At 40.0% G+C, this 25,085-nt stretch overlaps 3 protein-coding genes and 1 non-coding gene across 4 annotated transcripts; 1 reads left to right on the forward strand and 3 right to left on the reverse strand.

Annotated features, from left to right (window-relative positions):
- Window positions 1-787: 787 nt before the first annotated feature.
- Window positions 788-2,943, reverse strand: LOC143589842 (beta-hexosaminidase 2-like). The gene is made up of 2 exons (XM_077070484.1): window positions 2,140-2,943; window positions 788-1,818 (listed from the first exon to the last, which is right to left on the reverse strand). The coding sequence occupies exons 1-2, from the start codon at window positions 2,924-2,926 to the stop codon at window positions 866-868; spliced, it is 1,740 nt and encodes a 579-aa protein (XP_076926599.1). The 5' UTR covers window positions 2,927-2,943; the 3' UTR covers window positions 788-865.
- Window positions 2,944-19,830: 16,887 nt separating this feature from the next.
- On the reverse strand, window positions 19,831-20,298 carry LOC143589838 (uncharacterized). Its single transcript, XM_077070481.1, has one exon. The coding sequence runs from the start codon at window positions 20,296-20,298 to the stop codon at window positions 19,831-19,833; it is 468 nt and encodes a 155-aa protein (XP_076926596.1).
- A 2,568-nt stretch (window positions 20,299-22,866) lies between these two features.
- Window positions 22,867-23,967, reverse strand: LOC143589840 (uncharacterized). The gene has a single exon (XM_077070482.1). It carries the CDS (start codon window positions 23,965-23,967, stop codon window positions 22,867-22,869), a length of 1,101 nt encoding a protein of 366 aa, XP_076926597.1.
- Window positions 23,968-24,223: 256 nt separating this feature from the next.
- Window positions 24,224-24,330, forward strand: LOC143589843 (small nucleolar RNA R71). Its single transcript, XR_013145358.1, has one exon. It is a non-coding gene; the product is annotated as a small nucleolar RNA R71 (small nucleolar RNA).
- Window positions 24,331-25,085: the final 755 nt, after the last annotated feature.

Below are 25,085 nucleotides of genomic sequence, written 5' to 3' on the forward strand. Positions count from 1 at the left end.
TATGCAATGCAAGGGTTCCTTCACTTAGAGGTGCATAAATCGGGTTTTTCAAATACCTGGTTCTGGGTATGGAACGAGTTTTGGGTATGACCGAGTATTGAAAAACCGGATGGTAGCAATATTTAGGTTCGGGTATGGTAAAAATCATACCCTATGCATCAGGTGTTGTTCGGGTATAGATTCGAGTATTCTAAAACCGGGTATTTGAATGCCCTATTTCCGGGTATTGAAAAAACTTTATTTTTGTGTTTTTAGGCTTTTTTCGGGTATATATTGGATTTTTTTTAAGGGGTTGCACTTTTTAGGGGTATTTTCGGGTATTTTTCAGATTTCTTTCGGGTATAGATCGGGTATTTGAAAAACCCAGTTTTGGTATTGGAAAAACTTGGTTCCGGGTATGGAACCGGTTCCGTTTTCGGGTGTTACCGAGTATAAATCAGGTCGGTTCCGGGTACGGGTGTTGCTACTGAAATGCATACTATATTCGTACCCAACGGGTAGGGTCGAGTACGAGTTCGGGTATTAAAACCCGGAGTTTAAAAAAACCAGTTCCAGGTATTTGTTTGGGGTTCGGATTTCTTTGTGCACCTCTCTGCCTTCACTTATGTGTATTGTATATAACTTGATGGGTCTTTTGAGCTGGGCCTCTTGGCTTTAGGCCTAATAGATGCATAACATGGTGTCCGTTTCCATACCTGGGTGACACATCCTTTTATGCCATTGTTCGACAAATTAAACAAAGATTTTGTTCCATTAAACTCTTTGAAATAAAATTCCAATTTCATTATAACATAATCTCAAAAACAAACTAAAATCACTCACTTACTCTCATAACATCAAACATTAAACATTCAACACAAATGTTTCAAAAAATCGGGTTATAAGTATTACACATGCCCGGATTCCTAATGCACCAAAGCGGTTGAATCGGCTCGGCTTGGACCCCTCGGCTAACCATCCTATTAACCCACTCATTCAACCTATCCGTAGCATCCGCATACCTCTTCATCCCAGTCTCATCCCGGTTCCCAGACCACAACGCCTCGGCCATAGCAGATGCCCGAGGCCAAATCCGGGAATCAAGAACCCCCGGGTCCGACTGCTCGGACCACAACGCCACCTCCCCACCCAAAACCAATTTCGCCTCATCCTCGGTCAACCCATATGTGATATCATAGTTGTATATCAACTGCCATGTCTTAAACGGGTTACACCACGACCCGCCCTTTTTCTGTTCAAATTCAAACGGTTGATCATACGCGCTATTGTTTCCCGTAAAATCACCGTGCCCGCAATCCAAATAATAAAACTCGGATGAGGACACAATTGTCCTGTATCCTGCAGACACCAACCTTTTGGTGTTTGCGGGACCACCATTCCATGTCTGCATGATGGTGGTCCCTGTTGGGAGGACTGACGTGTGGACTTTTATCTCCGCGTCGAGAATCACGTCCTCCCAATACACAGCCGTGCGGTTAAGTGAGGTAATGTAAGGGTTGGTGGTGTTAATAAAAATTTCTAGGACATCACTAAGGGTTTTGTTACCGGCTAGATAGTTTTGGATAGTGGGGTCGGCTTTCCAGCAACCGGGAACAACCTCGTCGGCGCCGCCATGGTAAAAGGTATCTGGAAATAGAGTTGTGGTTTCTTGGATGATGTTTTTGACAACCTCGTAGGTTTTGGGGATTAATGGGTTTAGGTGGCCGGTTCCTGGTTCGGCTGCTAGGCGGTCTTCCCATGGGGCGCCAGCCGGCCACCAGAACATGTTGGCGCATGCGACGATTTCTGGGTAAGCTTCTGCCCATGATCCGGTGTGTCCTGAAAGTTTGGAACATATGACAATGTACTAGATAGTTAGAATTTAGAAACAAAGCACATTGTTTAGGAACTATTTCTAATAAAAACTTATTGTTAAAACGTACTTAAATTTTAAACAACTTACATGAAAAATCAAAACATACCCTAGGTAACAATTAAATGGAAATGAAATTAACATGTTAGTATGTCCTATCAACTCTTGTTAATTTTCTAGACCAACATATATTCTGTTTTTTTTTAAGTAGCTAGGTTGATTTTGAAAAACATTTTTCTAGGTGTTTTTTTAACTTCTACTTTAGTTAGTTCAAGTTCAAGACTTACCCGGCATATCAATCTCTGGGATGATACGAACACCGTGTTCTAACCCGAACTCCACAACCCGCTTCACATCCTCGGCTGAATATTGCATATCCGGCCCATACGACCCTTTCGTTGCAAGCTCGGGTTCCGACTTCAAAACCAATGGAAACGATTGTGCATCAGTTATATGCCAATGAAACACATTCAACTTATTCACACTCATAGCTCCAATCAACCTCAACAAATCCTCAACTCCAAAATAATTCCTAGAAGTGTCCAAAAGAACCCCTCGGTGCTCGAATATTGGCCAGTCGGATATAACTAATCCGGCTGCCACTCGAGCAGGGTTTCCCCAAACTAGCTGGGAGAAACTTTCCAGCCCTCTCATGGCGGCCCAAGGTGTGGCCGCCACGAGACTGGCTGAAGTTGTGTTGGATGGGATGGTGAGAGTGTAGGATTCATTGACACCGTGTGAAAGCGGTGCAGTGATGTCCGAGATGGTGATGGTTAAAGTTTGTAATGGTGGAGAGTTGGTTAAGTTTATGTTGGGAATGAGTAAGGGTTTGTATTGGGCGGTTTGGATTTGCCGGAGGTAGCGGTTGACGGCGGGAGTAAGGTAGTTGTGTGGTGGAGATGTTATGGTGAATGATGGTGATAATATAAGGATTGCATGGGGGGTGGTCCATTTGAAGGATCTTGGCTTAGGCCATATGTTGATTGGAGACGGATCAACGGCTGATATTGAAGGAAAGATGAATGTTAATAATATTTGGAAAATGAAAATAGTTGAATGGATATGAGTACTCATTTTGGTATATATGTTTTGGGGATATATGAAGTGTGATGAATAGAAGAATAGTGAAGGTGAGTTTATATAGTTTGTGAATATGTTACAAGTCAACGGAGAAGGCAAGTTTGTATTATATTATGTATTTATGTTATTCTTTGCTAGCTTCCATTTGTTGCTTGGTGCTTGCTTTAGAGAAATAATTGTATTTTTTTTTAACTTTAGAACAAGTTTAGTTATCATACATGGATAAATTAAAAGGTATGGTATGAAGTTGGTTAGACCAACATTATAGCATATTTTAGAAGTTTAAGAAAGTTACGTGTGAAATTGAAGACCGAAAAGGACTTATTATAGAGGCACTTTTCAAGAATTTAGAAACATCGAATTCAGTCGTTTAAACCAATGTTGAAGGAACGTTTAAAGGGTTGGCATTGCATGATCGTCATACTCCATATGAAGAAAAAAAAATACATATTGTACATAGTGAAAGCTATGTAAAAGCGACAACTAAGAAGTTACTAAACTACAATTTCTAACCTTCAAGAAGATGGTGTAGTGATAAATGACTCTATAGAGCAGATGCCTAAGGTTTAAATTCCAACTTTCACTGGTTTTCCGCCTTTAATATCTTAAAACACACCTAACTAGCGCAAGTTGCATTATATCGTCTTAATGGTTAGCATGGTACTCGCTTCATACAAATTCACGGTCACGGAAAAATAAATGAGCCTGAGCTTTCTTTGTACGATCAATGCTAACTGTTTATTCGTTTATGAATAATTTCATAACAGTTTCATGACTTTAATATATAAATTTTAAGAAATGAATCAACACTACGGATTTTAAACATATCGATTACACTAAAAGTTATACTAAACATCATATTTGCTCATGAACGAGAACACTCATTGTAAACTTTCTTTTCTAATTTGTTTGATGTTTATAATAGTTTTTGTAACTAGTAAGATAAAAACGACAAATAAGTCAAATTTGCATTGTTAAATGGTTAGTGCCGGCGAACCGTTAATTACGGAGGCTTTCTCAAGTACTTCGACGGTCGATTTATATATGGCTTCTTGCAGGCACTTTTCTTATTTTACAATATTTGTCATATTTCAAAGGATAGAGAGTCCAAATGCAAACTTTAAATATTCATGGACATTGACAGATCTACGTGAGAATGGACATCGACGGACCTATTTGTAGTGGTGGATTCAAGAATTTTTTTCAGTGGTTCACTGTTTTTAGATGCTCTAATTTTATACGAACATACATAAAAAATTTCCGGGTTGTTTCGACCGTTTCGGGTTGAGTAGGTTCATCACATGATAAAAAATCGATACAATAAGAAAAACAAACATCATCATTAGAAATAAAAAGATATAAACATACAGAGACGGGTAATGTATCAAAGTCCGTTATAAAAAAGTCATGAATAAATTAAAATCCGAGTTGGGGTCATGTTTGTTCGTTTATTTAACTTTAGACAAACACGAACATTTAATCGGATAAATTGTTAGATAATGTCCGTTCGTTTAAAAAATGGACATATAGGAAAAGACGTAAACGAACATAAACAAACATAAATAAACACATTTAAATGAGTATAAACGAACATATATGAAACTTTTAAGTAGATGATTTATCCATATAATATTTATTTATTTTCTATTAATATGTAAACAAACATAAATAAACGTACGTTCACGAATAGAACATGCGTTTATGTTCTTTCATTTAGTAAATAAACGAACATAAACGAACTTTCCGTCGGACGATTCACTAAACGTTCAATTCGTTTACATTTCTGTATATAGTCAGCACAAAGAAGATTAGGTACTCTGTTGAAACAATTTACTAGTTTTGACCCTTATCCAACCGGTCTAGTATCAAATAAGTGGATCACACTTCAACACACCTGCTAATATGCTAACCATTACAACTACACATCCAATTATTTAATTAATTATAGCTATTTTTTTCAATAATAGGTAGGTTTAAAAAAAAGGAAGTATTATTAGGTGATTGACTTTATTTTAAGTGATTTTAGGTAATCATCTATCTCAGATAGAGGATTAGGGTGACGCATCAGTAACCTTTCCAAGTGGCGATACACATCATCCAATTTGTCGTCCATGTCATCGCCACATCATCCAAGTGGTCATCTATGTCATCTAAGGTGTGTGGTGACAGAACATGTGGAATCATCTATCTCAAATAGAGGGTTATGAATAAAATAAAGAATTTGTAAGGCCCCGATCCCAGTGCCTTACATTGGACGTTGGATTTACTCATAAACACAGTTTTAAATATCAGGGTGAATTAAAACTTTCGTGGAATAATAATATTAGTCAACCATTCAATACAAACATTCGTAACTTGTATTTTAAAAATATAACATAAACGATAATATCAAAACATCATGACAATCTTCAGATGCCAGCCTCTTCAATCTTGCCATGTGTCCCGCTCAAACCAGCTGTCTCAATCTGTTAACCTGCGTGCATACTAAAAGTCAGCTACGCTGAGTGAGTTCTAGTTGATCAGACGACATACAATACATTCATATACTTATATATGCACCCAAAGGTACATACTTCATATTTACTTATATACTTACGTACATACGTACTTTCATTCTTTCTTTCATACTTACATACATACTTCCATTTATACATATACGTTTTAAAGATCATTCCACCCTATAACCTTCGCCGATATTACTAGGGTCGGTTCCCTACATTCGCAGATATTATTAGGGTCGGTTCCCTACATTCGCCGAAATTATTAGGGTCGGTTCCCTACATTCGCCGACATTATTAGGGTCGTTCCCTACATTCGGCGGCATTTTTATGGTCGGTTCCCTTTTCTAACTATACCTTCCATACCTTTTCTATACATTCATAACCATAACCTACATACGTTCATACATTATTTATACATCATATATGTATCAATCATATCTTTAAACTGTCCCTTGATGGTACATGCAATATCCGAAGATCGTTCATGCATCGTCAAGCATAGATTCATACATAAATCATATAAGACATACACTTACCACTTAAGGTAAGTGTATTAACTAATCACGTCGAGCATGCACACAGCCCCAAAAACATAACAAGGAATGGGGATAGAAACTCACCTGAACGCGGTTACGTTCACCGTTAATAGTTATTCCCTTCTTTAGCTGTGCGCGACTAACTGTATAACAATTACACGTATCAATTATCTATCGCTACCCATATTGCATTTCTAGTTTAATTACGACCCTCAACGAACGGGGGTCCGGGGCAGCGAGGTTCTAGGGGCGGCAGCCCCTAGCGGGGTCCAAGGGGCAGAGCCCCTAGCAGGGGTTAAGCTGCCAGGTCAACTTTAAAAAAATTTATTTTCTTTATCTGTCTTAACACATTTTCCAATAGGATTTCATGATAATTTATTATTGTTAACATCTCAATCCTTTAAGGTATCTTCTATTTAATAAAGTTTAAGGGCTGTTTTGTAATTAAATCATTCTTATCTAAGTCCAGGGACCATTCTGTCATTTTTATCAAACTTTTGGTTCGTTACCCAGTTCTTAACGAAATGGGTTCATAACGAATGAACCCATTCGTTACTTTATAACGAACTGCCCTCATGACGAATTGGACCCTGTAACGAATCTGGACTTATTCATTTGGTCTGGTTAACGAATTGAACTTCATAGTGAATTGAACCCTTATAACGAACCAATCCCCATAAAGAATTAGACCTTATAACGAAATGGTCATCATAACGAATTGGACTTAACGAACTGGGGCTAGTTCGTCGCTCTTTCATTAACGAATTAGCATATGAATTGCTTAACGAATTAGCTAGCGAATGAGGCTAATTCGTTATCATTCCATAGCGAATTGGCATAACGAACCGGAGGATAATTCTTTATATTTCCGTAACAAATTAGGGTTAGGTTAGGTCAGAGAATGTCAGAAACATTCTCTGACAACCTTAAATTCTCGCGCCGCCTTTCCGGCGTCGTCGTGTCGGAAAACCAGGCGGTGGCCGGAAAAACGTATTTTACCCAATTTTACACTGTTTTTCACCGTTTTTCGTCCCGTTCAATCCAGATATGAGCTAGGGCGACCCCTAAGCTCATCTTTTGCTTGGTTTATACCCGATTCCATCCGAATCTCGTGACTTTAACGGTTTAGGGTGTCGGCTCGTCGTTTCACGGCTAGATCTAGCGGGTTTGGATCTATACATTTTCATACTATCATTACCTCGGGTTGATGATCGGGTTTCTTGGTGATTTTGGATAGAGAGAGAAGGCAAGATGAGAGAGAGAGCTAAGTGGGTGTTTTTGATGGTGTATGGAGTTAGTGGAAATGAATGGATTAATGCATAAGTTTGGTTTATATATTATGGGTCATGGGCTCAAGCCCATGGTCTTTTCTTCCTTTATTTTATATCCATGTCCATAACCCATATCTATTTAACCCAACACTAGTTCGGCTCATAATAAAACATATTTTTATTTTATTAACCGAAACGAGAAAACGGGATGTTACAAGTCTTCCCTCTTTAAAGAGGTTTCGTCCCCGAAACCAAACTATTACATAAACAAATCTGGATAAAACTTGCGCATCTCTTCTTCAGCTTCCCGTGTAGCGTCCGATCCTTTCCGATGCTTCCATATCACTTTCACTAAGGGTATAACCTTGTGACAGAGTTGATTTTCCTTGCTATTAACTATCTCGATTGGTTGCTCAATGTAGTTCAACTGTTCATCAACTTCGATGTCTATTAATGGCACGTCCGACGTGTCATCAGCCAGACATTTTCTCAGATGAGAAACATGAAAGTTTGAATGAATTACTTCTAACTCCTCGAGTAAATCTAGCTTGTAAACCACTCCACCCACACACTCCATAATCTTAAATGGCCCAATGTACCTCGGACTCAACTTCCCTCTCTTTCTAAAACGGATAATTCCTTTCCAAGGTGATGTGTTGTAAAACACACTTACTTTCCTTATCGTTTTATCATGATTTAATTGCTTTTTAGTTTAATAAATAATAGTTATGGATAGTTTCTGCATGATCTTACAAAGATTGAATATTAATTGTAGGTTATGAGTTTTAATGGAGAAAAGAGTAAAGTTTGAAGACTCTAGGGGCCTTTTTGATCAATTTTGAAGATTAAAACTCAAGTAAAGTTCCAAGGTGATGTGTTGTAAAACACACTTACTTTCCTTATCGTTTTATCATGATTTAATTGCTTTTTAGTTTAATAAATAATAGTTATGGATAGTTTCTGCATGATCTTACAAAGATTGAATATTAATTGTAGGTTATGAGTTTTAATGGAGAAAAGAGTAAAGTTTGAAGACTCTAGGGGCCTTTTTGATCAATTTTGAAGATTAAAACTCAAGGCCCGACCCAAGCCCACAATATTAAAGCCTTACATGATAATATATTAAGTTAATTAACAAGAAAAAAACCCTAGACCAGCCTCTAAATCCCGGAATCAGCAGCAACCATCCAAAAAACTTCCGATCGGCAGCTTCTAGGGTTCCAAGAAAGTCGTTTTTGCATCTTGTGTGACCAAGTGAAGAAGAATAAGGATTAGGACAACTTGGTACAGCATCTAGGGACCATATTCATCAAGAAACTCAGCCATAATCTTGAGTATTACATCCATAAACTTTGTTCTATTGTTCAAGACTCATAACTTGTTGATTTTGATCTTTAACTTGAATTGTTTTGCAATTGAATTGAAGATTGACTTGTTCTTGATTAATCTTGATCATTGAATGAGTTTAGTTATGTTTTGGTTGAGTTATATGATGCTTAAACTAATGTATAGCTTCTGTCCAAAAATAATGTTAGGCTAAACTTGTTAGTTCTACCTTGGTTTGATGAAAATTGTTAGGTTTTAGTAAGTAATATGGATTGTTTGATCATCATGACTTGAATTGTTGATGAAAGTTTGGTTTAACATTGAATTAGGTTGTGTTTAGTGGCTGTGAGTTATTTAATTATGTTGGTGCATGTTTTGTGACCGTCGCTATGTAATTCTGTTCAGCATTGTGGAAGTACGAAGTTAGAGCAACTTCGCCATAGGCGAACTTGTAACAACTTCGCTATAGGCGAAGTTGTAACAACCTCTGCCATAGGCGAAGTTAGAACAACTTCGCCTACAGGCCCAAGCCCGCGAAGTTTATATATATATATGTGTGTCGTGTTTAGGGTTAGTAATCCAAAAAGTTAGAGTTTTGAGTGATCATTTTATTTGTCAAGAGAGAAACCGAGAGAGTGAGCCGTGTGGGACGGCCCGAGGTAGAGCTTACCTCGGGTCGGCCGTGTCATTTGTTTTCATGTTTGGTATGTAAGTGTTTCGGTTATTATATAAAAGATCTGCAGATGTGTTTATCCCATTCGTGTGTTTGTTCGTGTATTAGTATGTGTGTAATCGTGTTCTTCGTCTTGTACACCAATAAACGAGTCTAGGAGGATTCCGCACTCCTAGACCTCGTGCGGATCTTGTATCGATCGGCGACGCCCCGGGGCGGGGGACTTACAAGTGGTATCAGAGCCTTAGGCTCTTATGCTATGGTTCGAGATCTGCGTTTTGGTGTTTCTGGCACGCTTCTGATCGTTTCTGGCCGATCAGCGCCGCAGGCGAAGTTATTGGGTTCAGGCGAAGTTGTCGCTTAAATTTTAGGGTTTAGGCGAAGATATAAGGTTAAGCGAAGTTATTCACAACTTCGCCTACCTCACAAGTTCGCTTATCAGTCAGGCGAAGTTATTGACAGGCGAAGTTATAGCCAGGCGAAGTTATGGACAGGCGAAGTTGACTTTAGGCGAAGTTAACGAGAAAAAAAAAAAGGAGTGTTTTGGAGTTTTAGTGTGTATGGCCAGGTGTACACGATTATTGTGAGACCGGAGATGTTGTTCCGTCAACGAGTGAAACTTGTTATCTCTGGGTCTTACGTTTGAACAAATACGTGTCAACTCTTGATATGGAGTTGAGTTTGTGAATGGGATATTGATTGAAACTGGATATTAACACATATTTGGGTGTTTGTCGGCAATGAAATTGTTGTTGTTCGAGGTTGACCAACTGAAGAAAGTCAAATTGAACTGAAGGTTTTCGTCATTACTAGATTGCGGTCAGAGCATATTATTTATGTTATTTTCAAGGCGTTCGAGAATTGGATCCTGAAACGTGATGCTTATTTATTAGAGTGAAAATTCTGGAACAAGTTGGATTTAATCGGGATTTAAAGTGTTTATGTTCTTGATCGTTATCCCTGGTGATTGAAGATGCTTCGGATTAATTAATGGTCATGTGTGTTAGATTCTGTCAAGGTGGTTTTGTGATGAAATTGATCACTTGATGTTGAGTAGTTGAAGATTAAACCTTATCGTATGCCGACTTGTTGGTGAAGTTGTGGAGGGAGCCCAACTTCACGTGTTGGTGAAGTTAGAAGAACTTCACGTGTTGTGAAGTCAGAAGGACTCACGTGATTGGTTGAGATGATTAATTAGGCACGAGGATGCATGCATTTCAAAGACCTCAACCTATTATATTCGGAGAAGCTTACACTGAAGGGGAGATCTGATATGGAAGACGCTGGGTGATTGGTAGATTTGTGAAGCTACAAGACAGTTTCAGACACGGCTGGTTGAAGAGCAAACAGAAGATCATCAGCTAAGAGGGAGTATGTTGGTGCATGTTTTGTAACAGATGATCTTTTGTGTTTGTTAGAATTGAGAGCAACGGTCAAAGGGGAGTCTGTTGGTGCATGTTTTGTGACCGTCGCTATGCCATTCTGTTCAGCATTGTGGAAGTACGAAGTTAGAGCAACTTCACCATAGGCGAACTTGTAACAACTTCGCTATAGGCGAAGTTGTAACAACTTCTGCCATAGGCGAAGTTAGAACAACTTCGCCTACAGGCCCAAGCCCGCGAAGTTTATATATATATGTGTGCCGTGTTTAGGGTTAGTAATCCAAAAAGTTAGAGTTTTGAGTGATCATTTTATTTGTCAAGAGAGAAACCGAGAGAGTGAGCCGTGTGGGACGGCCCGAGGTAGAGCTCACCTCGGGTCGGCCGTGTCATTTGTTTTCATGTTTGGTATGTAAGTGTTTCGGTTATTATATAAAAGATCTGCAGATGTGTTTATCCCATTCGTGTGTTTGTTCGTGTATTAGTATGTGTATAATCGTGTTCTTCGTCTTGTACACCATTAAACGAGTCTAGGAGGATTCCGCACTCCTAGACCTCGTGCGGATCTCGTATCGATCGGCGACGCCCCGCGGGGACCTAAAAATTATACTCATATACCTCTTGCTTTGATTGATTGAATCAGTTTTGATTGATTTTAGCTTGTTTGAACACTTTACTTTGTGTTTAGAGATTGTTTGCGGGAAGTACAACCGTAGGGTTTAGTTGGGTATGTTAATTGATTAGATTCAGCGGGTAGACAACTTCTTAGAGATCGAGAGGTGATAGGAAGTAGGGTCGTCTCATAGCTTTTACTTGTTAGGATTAGGATCGCGCGAGAGCGGGCTCGGTTTTTGTCGGGTTTGGGTTTTGAGAGATTAGTTGATCTAGTTTAAGTTAAACTAAATTGTTCCTCTATCCTTGGTTGCGTAGTATTCGTCTCCATTAGGGTAGTGTGTCGGTGAGACCGAGAGGAGAGTCGGCATTAGAGCACTTTAACAATTCGTCACCCGGTTTTGTTCTTAAAATCAACTAAGTGTAGGTTAGGGTTTGTTAGTGAGCCCGAGAGGTAATCTAGCTTCCTGAGTGAACCTTAGTTGTGTTATTCCTTAGGAACTGGTGTCGTGAGATTCTACAATCCATTTGCTTTTTATACCTTCAATAGGATTCTTACCTAGGTAGACGTTTTTCCCATTGATAAATCTTATTTACAAAGTTTCGTCTAGGTTTCTTAATTTAAGTCTTTTAAGTTAATTTAAGTTAGGTTAAGTAGTTAATAATTAAAAAACATTTAAAATATATTATTCTTAGGTGAGTCTTATTTAGGGTTAAGTATTGAATACGTTTTCACGTGTCCTTGTGTTCGACACTCGGACTTCCTTAGTGCTATACTATTAGTGATCGGTACACTTGCCGGTTTTGTGTGGCTTCTTTAGGAATTTCATTTAATAAATTTAAAGCTTAGTTGTGAGAGCATCGTTTTACACACATCACAAGGCGATTCCTTGAGCATCACATTGTCACCAACACTAAACTCAATCGGTCGTCGCCGCTTATCAGCATACGACGTCTGTCTGTCTTGAGCAGCTTTCATCCTTGCCTTGATCTGATCAAACTTTGACGAGGTTTCTTGAATAACCTCTAGTCTTCCCATCTCTTCCTGACCAATCTCTCCCCAACATACTGGGGTTCTACAACGTCTCCCATACAACATTTCGAACAGTGGCATACCAATGCTTGCCAGGTAGCTGTTGTTACAGGAGAACTCTGCCAGGTGCAGATGATCATCCCAACTTCCTCCAAAGTCTAGAACACAAACACGTTGCATATCCTCAAGGGTTTGGATCGTCCTTTCAGACTGTCCATCTGTTTGAGGATGATACACCGTGCTGATGTTCAACCTCGTTCCCATAGCTTCATGGAACTTCTTCCAGAACCTCGAAGTAAACCGAGTATCTCTATCGGACACGATCGATAACGGTACTCCATGCTTAGATACAACTTCTTTAATGAACAAACTTGCTAACATTTCTGACGAGATGGTCTCTCGTATAGGCAGAAAGTGAGCACTTTTGGTCAAACGGTCCACTATCACCCAAATGGTATCATGATGCTTAGCTGTACGAGGTAACTTAGTTATGAAATCCATGGTGATGTGTTCCCATTTCCATTCTGGTATCTCCAAAGGTTGCATCTTCCCATAAGGCTTCTGGTGCTCTGCATTGACTTGTAAACAAGTTAAGCACTTACTGACATAATCTACCACATCATTCTTCATTCCTGGCCACCAGTAGTCTTTTTTCAAATCCTGGTACATATTCGTAGTTCCCGGATGAATTGAGTATCTTGACTTATGAGTTTCATCTAAGATTCGACCTCTAAGATCTCCATGGCGTGGGATCGACATATGATCAAACCTAGTCTTAACACCATGCGTGTTTTCCATAAACTCGTCTTGCTGACCAAAAATCCTTTCCTTCTTTATTAGCCCTTCATTTATCAGCACTTCTGACTGCACTTTGATGATTTCTTCAAATAGGCTTGAGTTCATAATCAACTGGTATGACTTCACAGTTGCAATAACTTCCTCATTCTTACGACTTAACGCGTCAGCAACCACATTAGCTTTACCAGGGTAATACTTAATGTCACAGTCGTAATCCTTTATTAACTCTAGCCATCTTCTCTGCTCATGTTCAGCTCTTTCTGCTCGAAGAAGTACTTTAAACTTTTATGGTCAGTGTAAATGGTACACTTAGTACCATACAGATAATATCTCCATATCTGTAAGGCCCCGAATCCGGTAGCCCTACTTTCACGTTGGATTTACTCATAAACACAGTTCTTTCAAATCAGAGTTAATTAAAACTTTCGTGAAAACGTTAACTTTAATCATTCGGTACAAAACATTAATCCTTTCTTTTAAAACCATAACATAAAACATCATATTTAAAACATCATTTCTTCCATCTTCAGATGCCAGCCGTTCAATCCATGCCATGTGCCCTCCTCATGCTAGCTCCTTAAATGTATTCACCTGCGTGCATACTAAAAGTCAGCTACGCTGAGTGAGTTCTAGTTAATCAGGCGACATACAATACATACACATGTCATACATACATACATATCTGAAGATACATATCCATACCTAACCAGTTACCTTTCCAACATACATTTATGCACACATACTATTACCTACCTCAGCTTACCGAGAGTATGTTCATAGTCCGCCGTCTATACCTATACTCAAGGTCAGCAGTCCTTACCTACGTTCACCATTTATGGTACGTGCAAGGTTCGCAGTCCTTCCCTGTACCATCCCACAATAACAACACCTACAAGGTCCACAGTCCTTCCCTATGTTGCAACCTAGTTCATAGCACGTAAGAGGTCCGCAGTCCTCTCAAATGCTACCATAAAAAATTACAGCATGTCTAAGCTCTGCAGTCTTTTCGTATGCTGGATCATATCCGAAGTACGTATAAGGCCCACAGTCCTTAATTACGTTCTCATCTATCATCTATAACACGTATAAGGCCCGCAGTCCTTAATTACGTTATCAACTACCATCTATAACACGTATAAGGCCCGCAGTCCTTAACTACGCCATCGCATGCCAAGTCTATATCTAAAGGAAGTTAGAGGGATTTGCCATCCTAACTTATTACGTCAGACGTAGAACTCATTAACCGTTCCTGTACCTGCATACACTTACTTTGCGTATACAACAATTACATCGTGGCGTAAGAACACTCTAGGCGTTCTTTCACATTATTCATTTAACAACCATACCCATTATCGTTACGTGCAATATCCGAAGATCGTTCACGTCCCGACAACATTCATTCATAACGTTCATACATCATCCATACATTACATATAACATTCATATCTTCATTTATAACCCAACAGTACGCGCAATATCCAAAGATCGTTCACGTACCATCAGTCAACCATACGTACTGTAACATACGTACATCATTCATACATCATGTATATAAAATCATATATTTAAACTACCACCTGGCGGTACGTGCAATGTCCGAAGATCGTTCACGCGCCGTCAAGCATTTATTCATACATGAATCATACAAGGCATACACTTACCACTTAAGGTAAGTGTATTAACTATCACATCGAGTATTCCCACAGCCCCGAAAACATAACAAGGAAATGGGGCTAGAAACTCACTTGAACTCGGTTACTTCTTCCGTTAACGGTTATTCCTTCTTGAGTTGTGCGCGACTAACTGTTTAATAAATGCATTATCAAGTATTGTGCTAACCATTCTCATTATTTACTTAATTGTTCTTAAGTGTCTAACCCGGTTTTGCTTCATTGCATCTTTACCGGTTAGTTAATCGTTACTCGTTAACCTTTAAAGGTATCTTTAATAAATTATCCAAGTCCAAGGACTATAATGTAATTAAACCATTCTTGTCTAGGTCCAGGGACCTATCTTTCATTCCTTCAAACTTAATCCATTAATCAGAACATAGCCTGATTCGTTATCTTATCATAACGAACTGGACGAAGAACGAACTGACTTTTATAACAAACTGGTCCTTAACGAACTGGACCTTGTAACGAACTGGTCCTTAATGAACTGGAACTTAATGAATCAGTTCATATAACGAAGCAGTCCATGTAACAAATTAGACTTTCTAATTCGTTATCTCTTTCTTCTCGAATTTGGACACGAACTAAGTCTAGTTCGTTAAGCTTCCTTTAACGAATTATCAAACGAATTACCCCTAGTTCGTTATCTTCCCCGTTAACGAACTACCTCTAATTCATCAACTCCCCGTTGACAAGTTAGGGTTAGGTCAGAGAATGTCAGAAACATTCTCTGACATAACTTTCCTCGTACCCGCCGCCTTTCCTGCGCCGCTGCCGGAAAACCGCAGCTTCACCGGAAAAACGATATCTGACTCATTTTCCACCGTTTTTCTTCCCGTTCAATCCAGATTTGAGCTAGGGTGACCCTTAAGCTCATCTTAGGCTCGGTTTATACCCGATTCCACCCGGATCTCGTGACTTTAACGGTTTAACGGTGGCGGCTCATCGTTTTGTGACTAAATCTAACGTTTGAGTTCATACAACATCATACTATCATTACTTCGTGTCGGAAATCGATTCTTCTTCTATATCGGCTAGAGAGAGGAAATAAGATGAGAGAGAGTGACGTGTGTGAATATATATATAAAAATTTAAGTAAAAGTTCCACACAAATCGGGTTTTAAACTAGGTTTTCACCTACAACTAAACCACACACGAAAGGCAAGTGTACCTATCGTTTATAATAAAGTGTCTGTAAGAAGCGAGTATCAATCCATGGACACGATAAATTTCTAGTACTAAATCTTTGTAAATGATCAAGCGAATAAGTAAATCTTAAGTTGAATTTTTAATTAACTAAATTTGCATACAATGAAAATAAGCAAGTAAAAGCACAAGAATATAATCAATCCAACAAACTACCTAGACATGAATCCACTCTACTAATATGATAAAATAGCAATAATATGGTAAAACATCATGAATCTAAACATAAATACTAGATTACAATAAAGCAACCTAATACTAGCAAATAATCATCATGATGGGTTTTCAATCAAGAGATAAACATAGACTAACTTGTTTGTCAAACCAACAAAGTCTCACAATCAAAGGAAAGCTAGCATGAACAACATTCTAACCACATAAGATTACACTAAAGTAGCCAAATTCATGAAATTAATATAAACTTATGAAACTTTAACTAGCAAGTCATCACCAAGTCAAGAATCATAACAACACTCATCAATTTTCCAATATTAAGTGTAGGGTTTCATACTCATCAATAATTATATAACCAAGTTAATTTTTACTAGTCATTCCTAACTTAGTAATGTAAACAAAGATTTCATGAATATTCAAAGTTTACAAACAAACATCTAGAACATAGTTTTCCAACATGAATGCCTAAACATTTGCAAAACTAACAAGGTTATGTAACATAACAACCATGGACACCATCAATATCAACTTATAAATCAACCATATTCTTGAAAGAAAACCACTTTACCAAAATCATGCATAGATAATATATCACATTAATAAGAGTTTCAACATTGTCTAGATAAAAAAAGTAATTAGCCCATAAGGCTTAATACAACTACAATCAAACTAGAAATAAGCTTACAAAACATGTTCAAGAACAAAGGAATGAAAACTAAGATCAAGCAAGGATTGAAGAATGTAATGATGGATCTTGAGGATGGTGGAAACCTTCAAACTCTCAAGGAACACATAAACTAATTTTCAAGGGTTGAGAGAGAATCATCAAGGCTCCACACACCAAAATGAAGTGAAAATAAGTGTTTATAAGCTTCTGGACAAAGTGCACGGTCATGCACAAAAAGTGCATGGTCGTGCACTATTTTGGGTAAGTCAAACTTTCACTTTAGGCGGCTTAGAGTTGCAGGTTCCAAAAAAGTGCACGGTCATGCACAAAAAGTGCATGGTCGTGCATTTCCGGCATTAGCTAGTGCACTTTCAAAATTAATGTGTCTAGTCCTCGGCATCGGATAGTGCACGGGTTCGTGCCCTCCGAAGTGCATGACGGTGCACAAAAAGTGCATGATGGTGCAGTTTCACTTTTGGCACGATAGTAGATGTGCACGGGTTCCAATAAAGTGGCACCGTCATGCACATAAGGCGCATGATGGTGCCGTTTCAGAGCATGGTCATGCACTTTCCTAGCATGGTCATGCACTTTGGCACGGTATTAGATGTGCACGGGTTCCAATAAAGGTGCACCATCATACCCATAAAGTGCATGATGGTGCATTTGCTCAGCATGTCCATACACTTCCTTAGCATGGTCATGCACCTGCTCTCTGCATGGTCATGCACTTTCTCAGCATGGTCGTGCACTTTTGGCAGATTCTTGATTTTTGTCCGAAAAACGCCATCTTTTCATCGTTTCTTCGTCGGGCGGGCGCCCGGACTTGCAAATTCATAAATAAATCAAATAAGTACCGAATACAACAAATTTGCATGGAGTTTTACCAAAATAAGAGGATAATTTGATGCTAAAAGGTGTACACTTTGTGTTACATCAAATATCCCCACACTTGAACTTTGCTTGTTCTCAAGCAAATGAAACAAACTCCACAAAAACAAGAATAACCCGCAAGCAATAATCATTCAAAGTTTTTAAAAGATTTACAAGCAAGCACTATTGATGTTTCCAAACAAGCCTATTAAAAATGAAGACATAGTCTAAAGAACATTACATTTGTTGCCATCACATTCCCACCTTGCAAACCTCACAATGTTCACTCATACACTCGGCTATATTTAGTGATCATACATGTAATATTGTATGTTGAGAACACTCGATGCCAAGACGATGACCAAACAAAGCGTAGGCTTGTTTAAGGCTCAAATCTAACCGACACATACATAGCATAAAACACGAGTACTTGAGGGTTGTAATTTGGCTTAGGGTTAGGGTGAGGAATTTTTGGGAAAAGTGGCTAAAAATGCTAGAAAATCCGGAACTAAGCTAGCTAAAAATAAAAACTAACTAAACCAAGTGGTCTAAACGAACTGAGAGCTAACGAACCAAAAATTGCTCTTTGAAATCAAACTTCATCAATATAGGATGAACTAAATTTCTTATTCTTTTCTTGCAACACTTTTTTTTTTCTTTTTCTTTTTTTTTTGTTTTTTTATAAAAACTATACAAATGAATAAAAACTAATAAAACACTTTCGGAGATAGCTCCCAAGTGATAAAATACATGAAAATGAAATGAAAAACAAGCTAACTTAGCCGAACCGGATTTCTAACCAAAAATGGGTGGAAAAAAAGGCTTTATGGCTAAGTGGGCGATAAAAATATAGGGTGAAAAAGAAAAACACGGGAAAAGGCTAAACATGGGCTACTAGGAGAATAATGTGGGTAAGGAAAATATAAGTGAAAAATGGCTAGACATGGGTTTATCCTAAATTCCTCAAATGGTTTATACTATGTATGTGTATATGGTTTGAAATGCATGCCAAAAACAAGTTCTACTTTGCAATAATCACCCGGCTCACTCAATTGCCCGCAAAAACATGAGCAAAAATAACTGACGAGGCTAACTCACGGAAACGGGCGGAATGGGTAATTTTTGCAAAGTAAGAATGTGAATCTTTTTGTTTGTCATGTTTAAAGGTATGTATTTTTAAAGATTTTTGGCTTGAATGTCTTAAAGATTTGTGCTTCAGAACAATGCAATTAAAGTTTGAATTAAAAATTGCTTAATGGTTATTATTTGTTACATTTATTTAGGAGTTTTGCAAAAAAATTTTATTTTAGACAAACAAAGTTTAAACTCCCTCCCCACATTTGAATTGTACAACTCCCTTGATGTACAACAAAAAACTATAAAAGTAAAGTGCAAAGAGAGAACAGAAAACTCCCCTGAAATCCAGAAAGCTGCTAGAAGGTAACTCCCAAGACTCGGCAATGTGACAATCCAAAGACCCGACCATGCAACCGCGAGTGTCTAACAACCAATATGGTAAAGAAACCAAAGACAAACAAAAAAAAAACAAAAATATGCCCTTGACATGCTCAATAAACACAACAATTTCAAATCCATAACATAACAAAAGAACCAAATCCACAATAAAATCCATAAGATAAAGTCCACATACCAATAAAGTACTACACAAATAAACATAAACACAAAGAAATACAAAACACATAAACAAAACTACGAAATTCCTAAACTTGCTAAATTTTGATGGTGTCGATAGTTAGACTCACACTCCCCACACTTATTTCATGGGGTGGAGGGAGAGAACCTCGAGTGCAACCTCTACCGGCTCACCCAAATAGTGTTTAAAGCGATGACCGTTCACCTTGAAGATGCGTCCATCCTCATGGCCGATCTAAACGGTACCGTAGTCGAATACTTGCGTCACACTAAAGGGGCCGGACCATCGGGATTTCAACTTCCCGGGGAATAAACGAAGGCGAGAATTGTAAAGCAAAACACGATCGCCCACTTGGAATTGTTTGTGGTTCTTCAAGCGGGCATCATGAAGCCTTTTGGTCCTCTCCTTGTAAATTTTCGAGTTTTCATATGCTTGGTCTCTCAATTCCTCAAGCTCATGAATCTGACCAAACCTGTTTTTGCCCGCACATATAAGATCAAGATTAAAACTTTTCAAATCCCACTAGGCTTTATGCTCGAGCTCAACAGGGAGATGACACGCTTTCCCGTACATCAATTTAAATGGTGTCGTACCAATCGGTGTCTTGTAGGCGGTAAGGAAAGCCCACGCGTCATCCAGCTTCTCGGACCAATCCTTACGGTTCTGACTTACCGTCTTTTCAAGGATTCTTTTGATACCCCTACTGGTGACCTCGACCTGCCCGCTCGTCTGCGGGTGATATGGTGTAGAGAAGCGATGATGAACACTATATCGGGACAATGCCTTTTCCAACTGGGCATTACAGAAATGAGTCCCACGGTCACTGATCAATGATTTGGGGGCACCAAAGCAAGAAAACAACTTCTTCAAGAATTTCACCACCGACCTAGCGTCATTAGTGGGCAAGGCTTGCGCCTCGGCCCACTTTGAAACATAGTCAACGGCTACTAGGATGTAACGGTGGCTGAAAGAAGTCGGGAAAGGTCCCATGAAATCGATGCCCCACACATCAAAAACCTCGCAAACCTGAATCGGTCGCTGGGGCATCTCGTCTCATGATGAGATGTTGCTTGCCCTTTGGCAAGCATCACAATACTGCACCATGTCATGAGCATCACGGAAGATGGTTGGCCAAAAGAAACCAACGTCAAAGACCTTCTTCGCGGTGGATGTGGCTCCATGGTGTCTTCCGGTCGGGCCCTCGTGGCAGTGACTCAGGATTTTGCGTGCTTCATCACCATACACGCACCTCCGCACGAGCTGATCGGCTCCGACACGAAACAAATAGGGATCCTACCAAAGATAATGCTTAACATCAGAATAGAATTTCTTCTTTTGCTGGTGAGTAGGGCCCTTTAAAACGATCCCACTCGCGAGAAAATTCGCGATGTCCGCGAACCAAGGGTAATCTTCATTTCGCGTCTCGACATGCATGAGAAAATCGTGGGGGAAATTGTCATTTATGTGGACCCCCACTTGTTCCGATGAAGCTGAGCACTCAAGACGAGAGAGATGATCGGCCGCGACATTCTCAGTGTCCTTTTTGTCACGAATCTCAATGTCAAACTCCTGCAGCAATAAAATCCAACGAATGAGTCTCGGCTTCGCATCTTGTTTACTGAAAAGATAACGAAGTGCTGCATGATCCGTGAACACGATGGTCTTAGAAAGGACAAGATAAGACCGAAATTTATCGAATGCAAAGACAACCGCAAGGAGCTCTTTCTCGGTAGTCGTGTAATGCTCCTGCGCGTCATTCAGAGTCATGCTCGCATAGTAAATCGGGTGAAAATGCTTATCCCGTCTTTGACCTAAAACCGCCCCGACTGCAAAATTGCTAGAATCACACATCAACTCAAAAGGAAGAGTCCAGTCGGGGCTACCATGATAGGAGCGTTTACCAATTTCTCCTTCAACAACTCAAATGCACGAAGGCACTCGGAGGAGAAAATGAACGGGGCATCCTTCTCGAGGATCTTAGTCATTGGGCGGGCCATTTGGGAAAAGTCCTTTATGAAACGCCGATAAAAACCCGCGTGACCAAGAAAACTCCTAATAGACTTCACCGAATTCGGTGGCGGAAGCTTAGAAATGGTATCAATTTTGGATCGATCAACCTCAAGCCCTGCCTGTGAAATCTTATGCCCAAACACAATGCCCTCCTTCACCATGAGGTGACATTTCTCCCAATTAAGAACAAGGTTGTCCTCTTTGCACCTGGCCAACATTTTCTCCAAATTTCTCAAACAATGATCAAAAGAACTCCCAAAAACAGAAAAGTCATCCATGAAAACCTCCATGTAGTCCTCGATCATATCATGAAAAATCGCCACCATACATCTTTGAAATGTGGCAGGGGCATTACACAATCCAAAGGGCATCCGCCGGTAGGCGAATGTGCCATAGGGACATGTGAATGTCGCCTTCTCCTGATCCTCAGGAGAGATGGGGATCTGAAAGTATCCCGAGAAGCCGTCGAGAAAACAATAGAACATTTTTCCCGACAGTCGTTATAACATCTGATCGATAAAGGGGAGGGGAAAATGATTCTTTCTCGTGGCGTCATTGAGTTTGCGGTAATCAATGCAAACTCTCCATCCCGTGATGGCACGAGTAGGAATTAACTTGTTTTTCTCATTCATCACAACTGTCATACCGCCCTTTTTCGGGACAACCTGCACAGGGCTCACCCATGGGGAATCAGATATCGGATAAATCAATTCAACATCGAGTAGCTTGATGACCTCTTTCTTCACAACGTCTTGCATATTAGGGTTGAGACGCCTTTGATGCTGCACCACAGGTTTGTACTCCTCCCCCATTAAGATCTTATGGGTACAAAAGGATGGATTAATCCCTTTTATATCCATGATCTTCCAAGCGATCGCATGCTTGTGCCTTTTGAGAACTGTAAGCAATTTAACCTTCTCCTCACTCGACAAACTTGAAGAAATGATAACAGGCAAGCGGGACCCATCCTCCAAAAAGGCATACTCCAAATGGGACGGGAGTTCCTTAAGATCAATGGATAGTGGGTCCTCAATAGAAGGTTTTGCCTTGGTCTCGGCAACGCGATCAACATCCTCAATTTTCTCCAAACACTCAGGAGGCTCGTGGTCTATACCATAAACCAACTCCTGAAGTAGAGGCTCAATGACAAGGTCAGAACCAACTCCACTAATCAACTGAGTATCCAGAGAACTCTCCTCACACGTGTCCTGAAGGTGCTCACACACACAAGAATCAATGTTATCAATGTAAAGTACGTCATCATGATCCTGTGGGTGTCGCATGGATTTCCCAATATCAAAGGTTACCTCCTCATCTCCAACTCTAAGAGTGAGTCTGCCGGTGCAGACATCAATGAGAGCTCTAGCAGTGTCTAGGAAAGGACGACCTAGGATAAGTGGTACATTTTTATCCTCATCCATGTCTAAGATCACAAAATCGACTGGAAACACGAATTTGTCGATTTTCACAAGCATATTCTCAACTATACCGCGAGGATATTTTACAGAACAGTCGGCAAGCTGGATGCTCATGCGAGTAGGCTTAGGCTCACCTAGGTCTAGTTTGGAAAAAAACAGAATATGGTATCAAGTTTATGCTAGCACCTAGGTCGGTTAAAGCATTACTAACCGACAAACTACCGATCAAACAAGGAATGGTGAAACTGCCCGGATCAGTCATTTTTTTAGGCAATTTATTCTGAAGGACCGCAGAACACTCGTCATTCAAAGTAACACAAGAAAGCTCCTCCAACTTCTTCTTATTAGAGAGGAATTCTTTCAAGAATTTAGCATACTTCGGCATTTCTTTCAAGGCATCAAGGAACGGAAGATTAATGTGTAAATGCTTAAAAAGCTCTAAGAATTTCCCATACTGCTCTTCCATCTTCTGCTTCTTCAAACAGCCTGGGTATGGAATGGGAGGAACATAAGTCCTAACTGGCTCACTGGCTTGTGCGGTACTTGCTGGGTCTAGCCTCGAGTGCACCTCACCAGGAGTCTCAGTCTCGATCTCATCCACAATCGGTTTTGGTGTGGAAACCGATGCATCAACAGGAATGGTAGTCCTACCACTCCTCAGGGTAATAGCCTTAGCCTCAACATTTGGATTCCTTTCGGTGTTACTAGGAAGGCTACCCTGCTGTCTCTCAGAGAGGTGTTGAGCAATCTGTCCAACTTGATTTTCGATGGTTTGCATGGATGCTTTTTGGTTCCTCAACTCAAGATCGTGCCTCTGGAGAGTCTCATCAATTTTCAGGTTCCTTTGCTCAGCCAATTTGTTTGAGGTCTCGGTCTTAGCCAAAAGTTGGGACAAAAGGCTTTCAACGCTAGTCCCCCCACCTGACTGATTACCACTACTGGAACCCTGAAATTGAGGCTTTTGCTGGTAAGATTGATTTTGGGTTTGACTTTGATAATTTGGCTTTCTGTCAAAACCCGGTGGCATTTGATTTTGATTGCTACCACCATCTTTCCAGCTAAAATTGGGGTGGTTTCTCCATCCCGAGTTGTAGGTGTTGCCGTAGGCATTGTTTTGGCGGCCCACAAAGTCTACATCCTCCACCACCACGGCTTGCTGGCACTGAATGGTCTGGTGTTTTCCGTCACACACCCCACAAAGAGAACTAGATTTGACAAGATCGGATTGCATTTGGTCAAATCTTTATGTAAGAGCTTCTAACTGGGCGGAGACAAGGGTGTTTGAATCAACGTGATGAACACCCTTAGAGGAAGGAATACAACGAGGCGGATTATACGCGAAACTCTTCTTAGCGGCTTTCTCCAAGATATCAAGCGCCTCATTTGGGGTACACCTACCGAAATATCCTCCCGCAACCTGATCGATGGCCTGCTTTTGTGCCCCGGATAAAGCGTCAAAGAATGTACGGCATTGAAGCCCGCGGCTCAAACCGTGATGAGGGCATTTTCTCAGCAAGCCCTTGAACCTCTCCCATGCGGCATGAAGTGACTCGTCATCATCGACACGAAAACCAGTGATGTTTTCTCGGAATTTAGCAGTTTTATCGGGTGGGAAATATTGAAGAAGAAACTGCTCAACTAATTGATTCCAAGTGGTGATGGAACCGGAAGGGAGTGCCTCTAACCACTCCAGAGCAGACCCGCGAAGTGAGAATGGAAAAAGTCTAAGTCTCACGGCATCATCAGAAAAATTATTGATTTTGAATGTCGCACATAATCGAAGGAAATGTGAAACGTGAGCATGAGGGTCCTCGTTCTGGAGACCATGAAAAGAAACAGAATTTTCAACCATATGAATGATGCTCGACTTGATCTCGAAACTCACTGCAATCTCGGGCTGCGTGACGCTGCTGCCATAACCTTCAAGCGATGGTGTGGCAAAGTCGTCCATGTGACCTTGATCGTTCGGGTCCGCCATCTCTTCTTCTTCTACCTCGGGGGTGTCGGTATCCTCTACTTCTTCGTTTTCAATGACCTCGGTGACCTCGCGTGCTCTCCTCCTCAAACCTTCTCGAAGATGTCGCTCGGGCTCAGAAAGAGGTGAAACAAGCTCAGGAACGGGTGTGGTGGACATTCATCACCCGGAAGAACGCGGAACGGAAAACGAACAAAGACACAGAACTAACTAGAAACTACACTAAAATAAAAAAAATTAGGTGAATAAAAATGAAATAAAATAAAATAAAATAACATAGATCAAAAATATCAACAAGGCTAATCAAAGACTCGGATCGTTCCTTAAAAATCACCGTGTCCCCGACAACGGCGCCAAAAACTTGACGTGTGTGA

Source organism: Bidens hawaiensis, unplaced genomic scaffold (genome assembly GCF_021521415.1).
Source record: "Bidens hawaiensis isolate Kalapana, Puna unplaced genomic scaffold, B.hawaiensis_p1.1 tig00037905_1, whole genome shotgun sequence".
In the NCBI taxonomy this organism is placed as follows: domain Eukaryota; kingdom Viridiplantae; phylum Streptophyta; class Magnoliopsida; order Asterales; family Asteraceae; genus Bidens; species Bidens hawaiensis.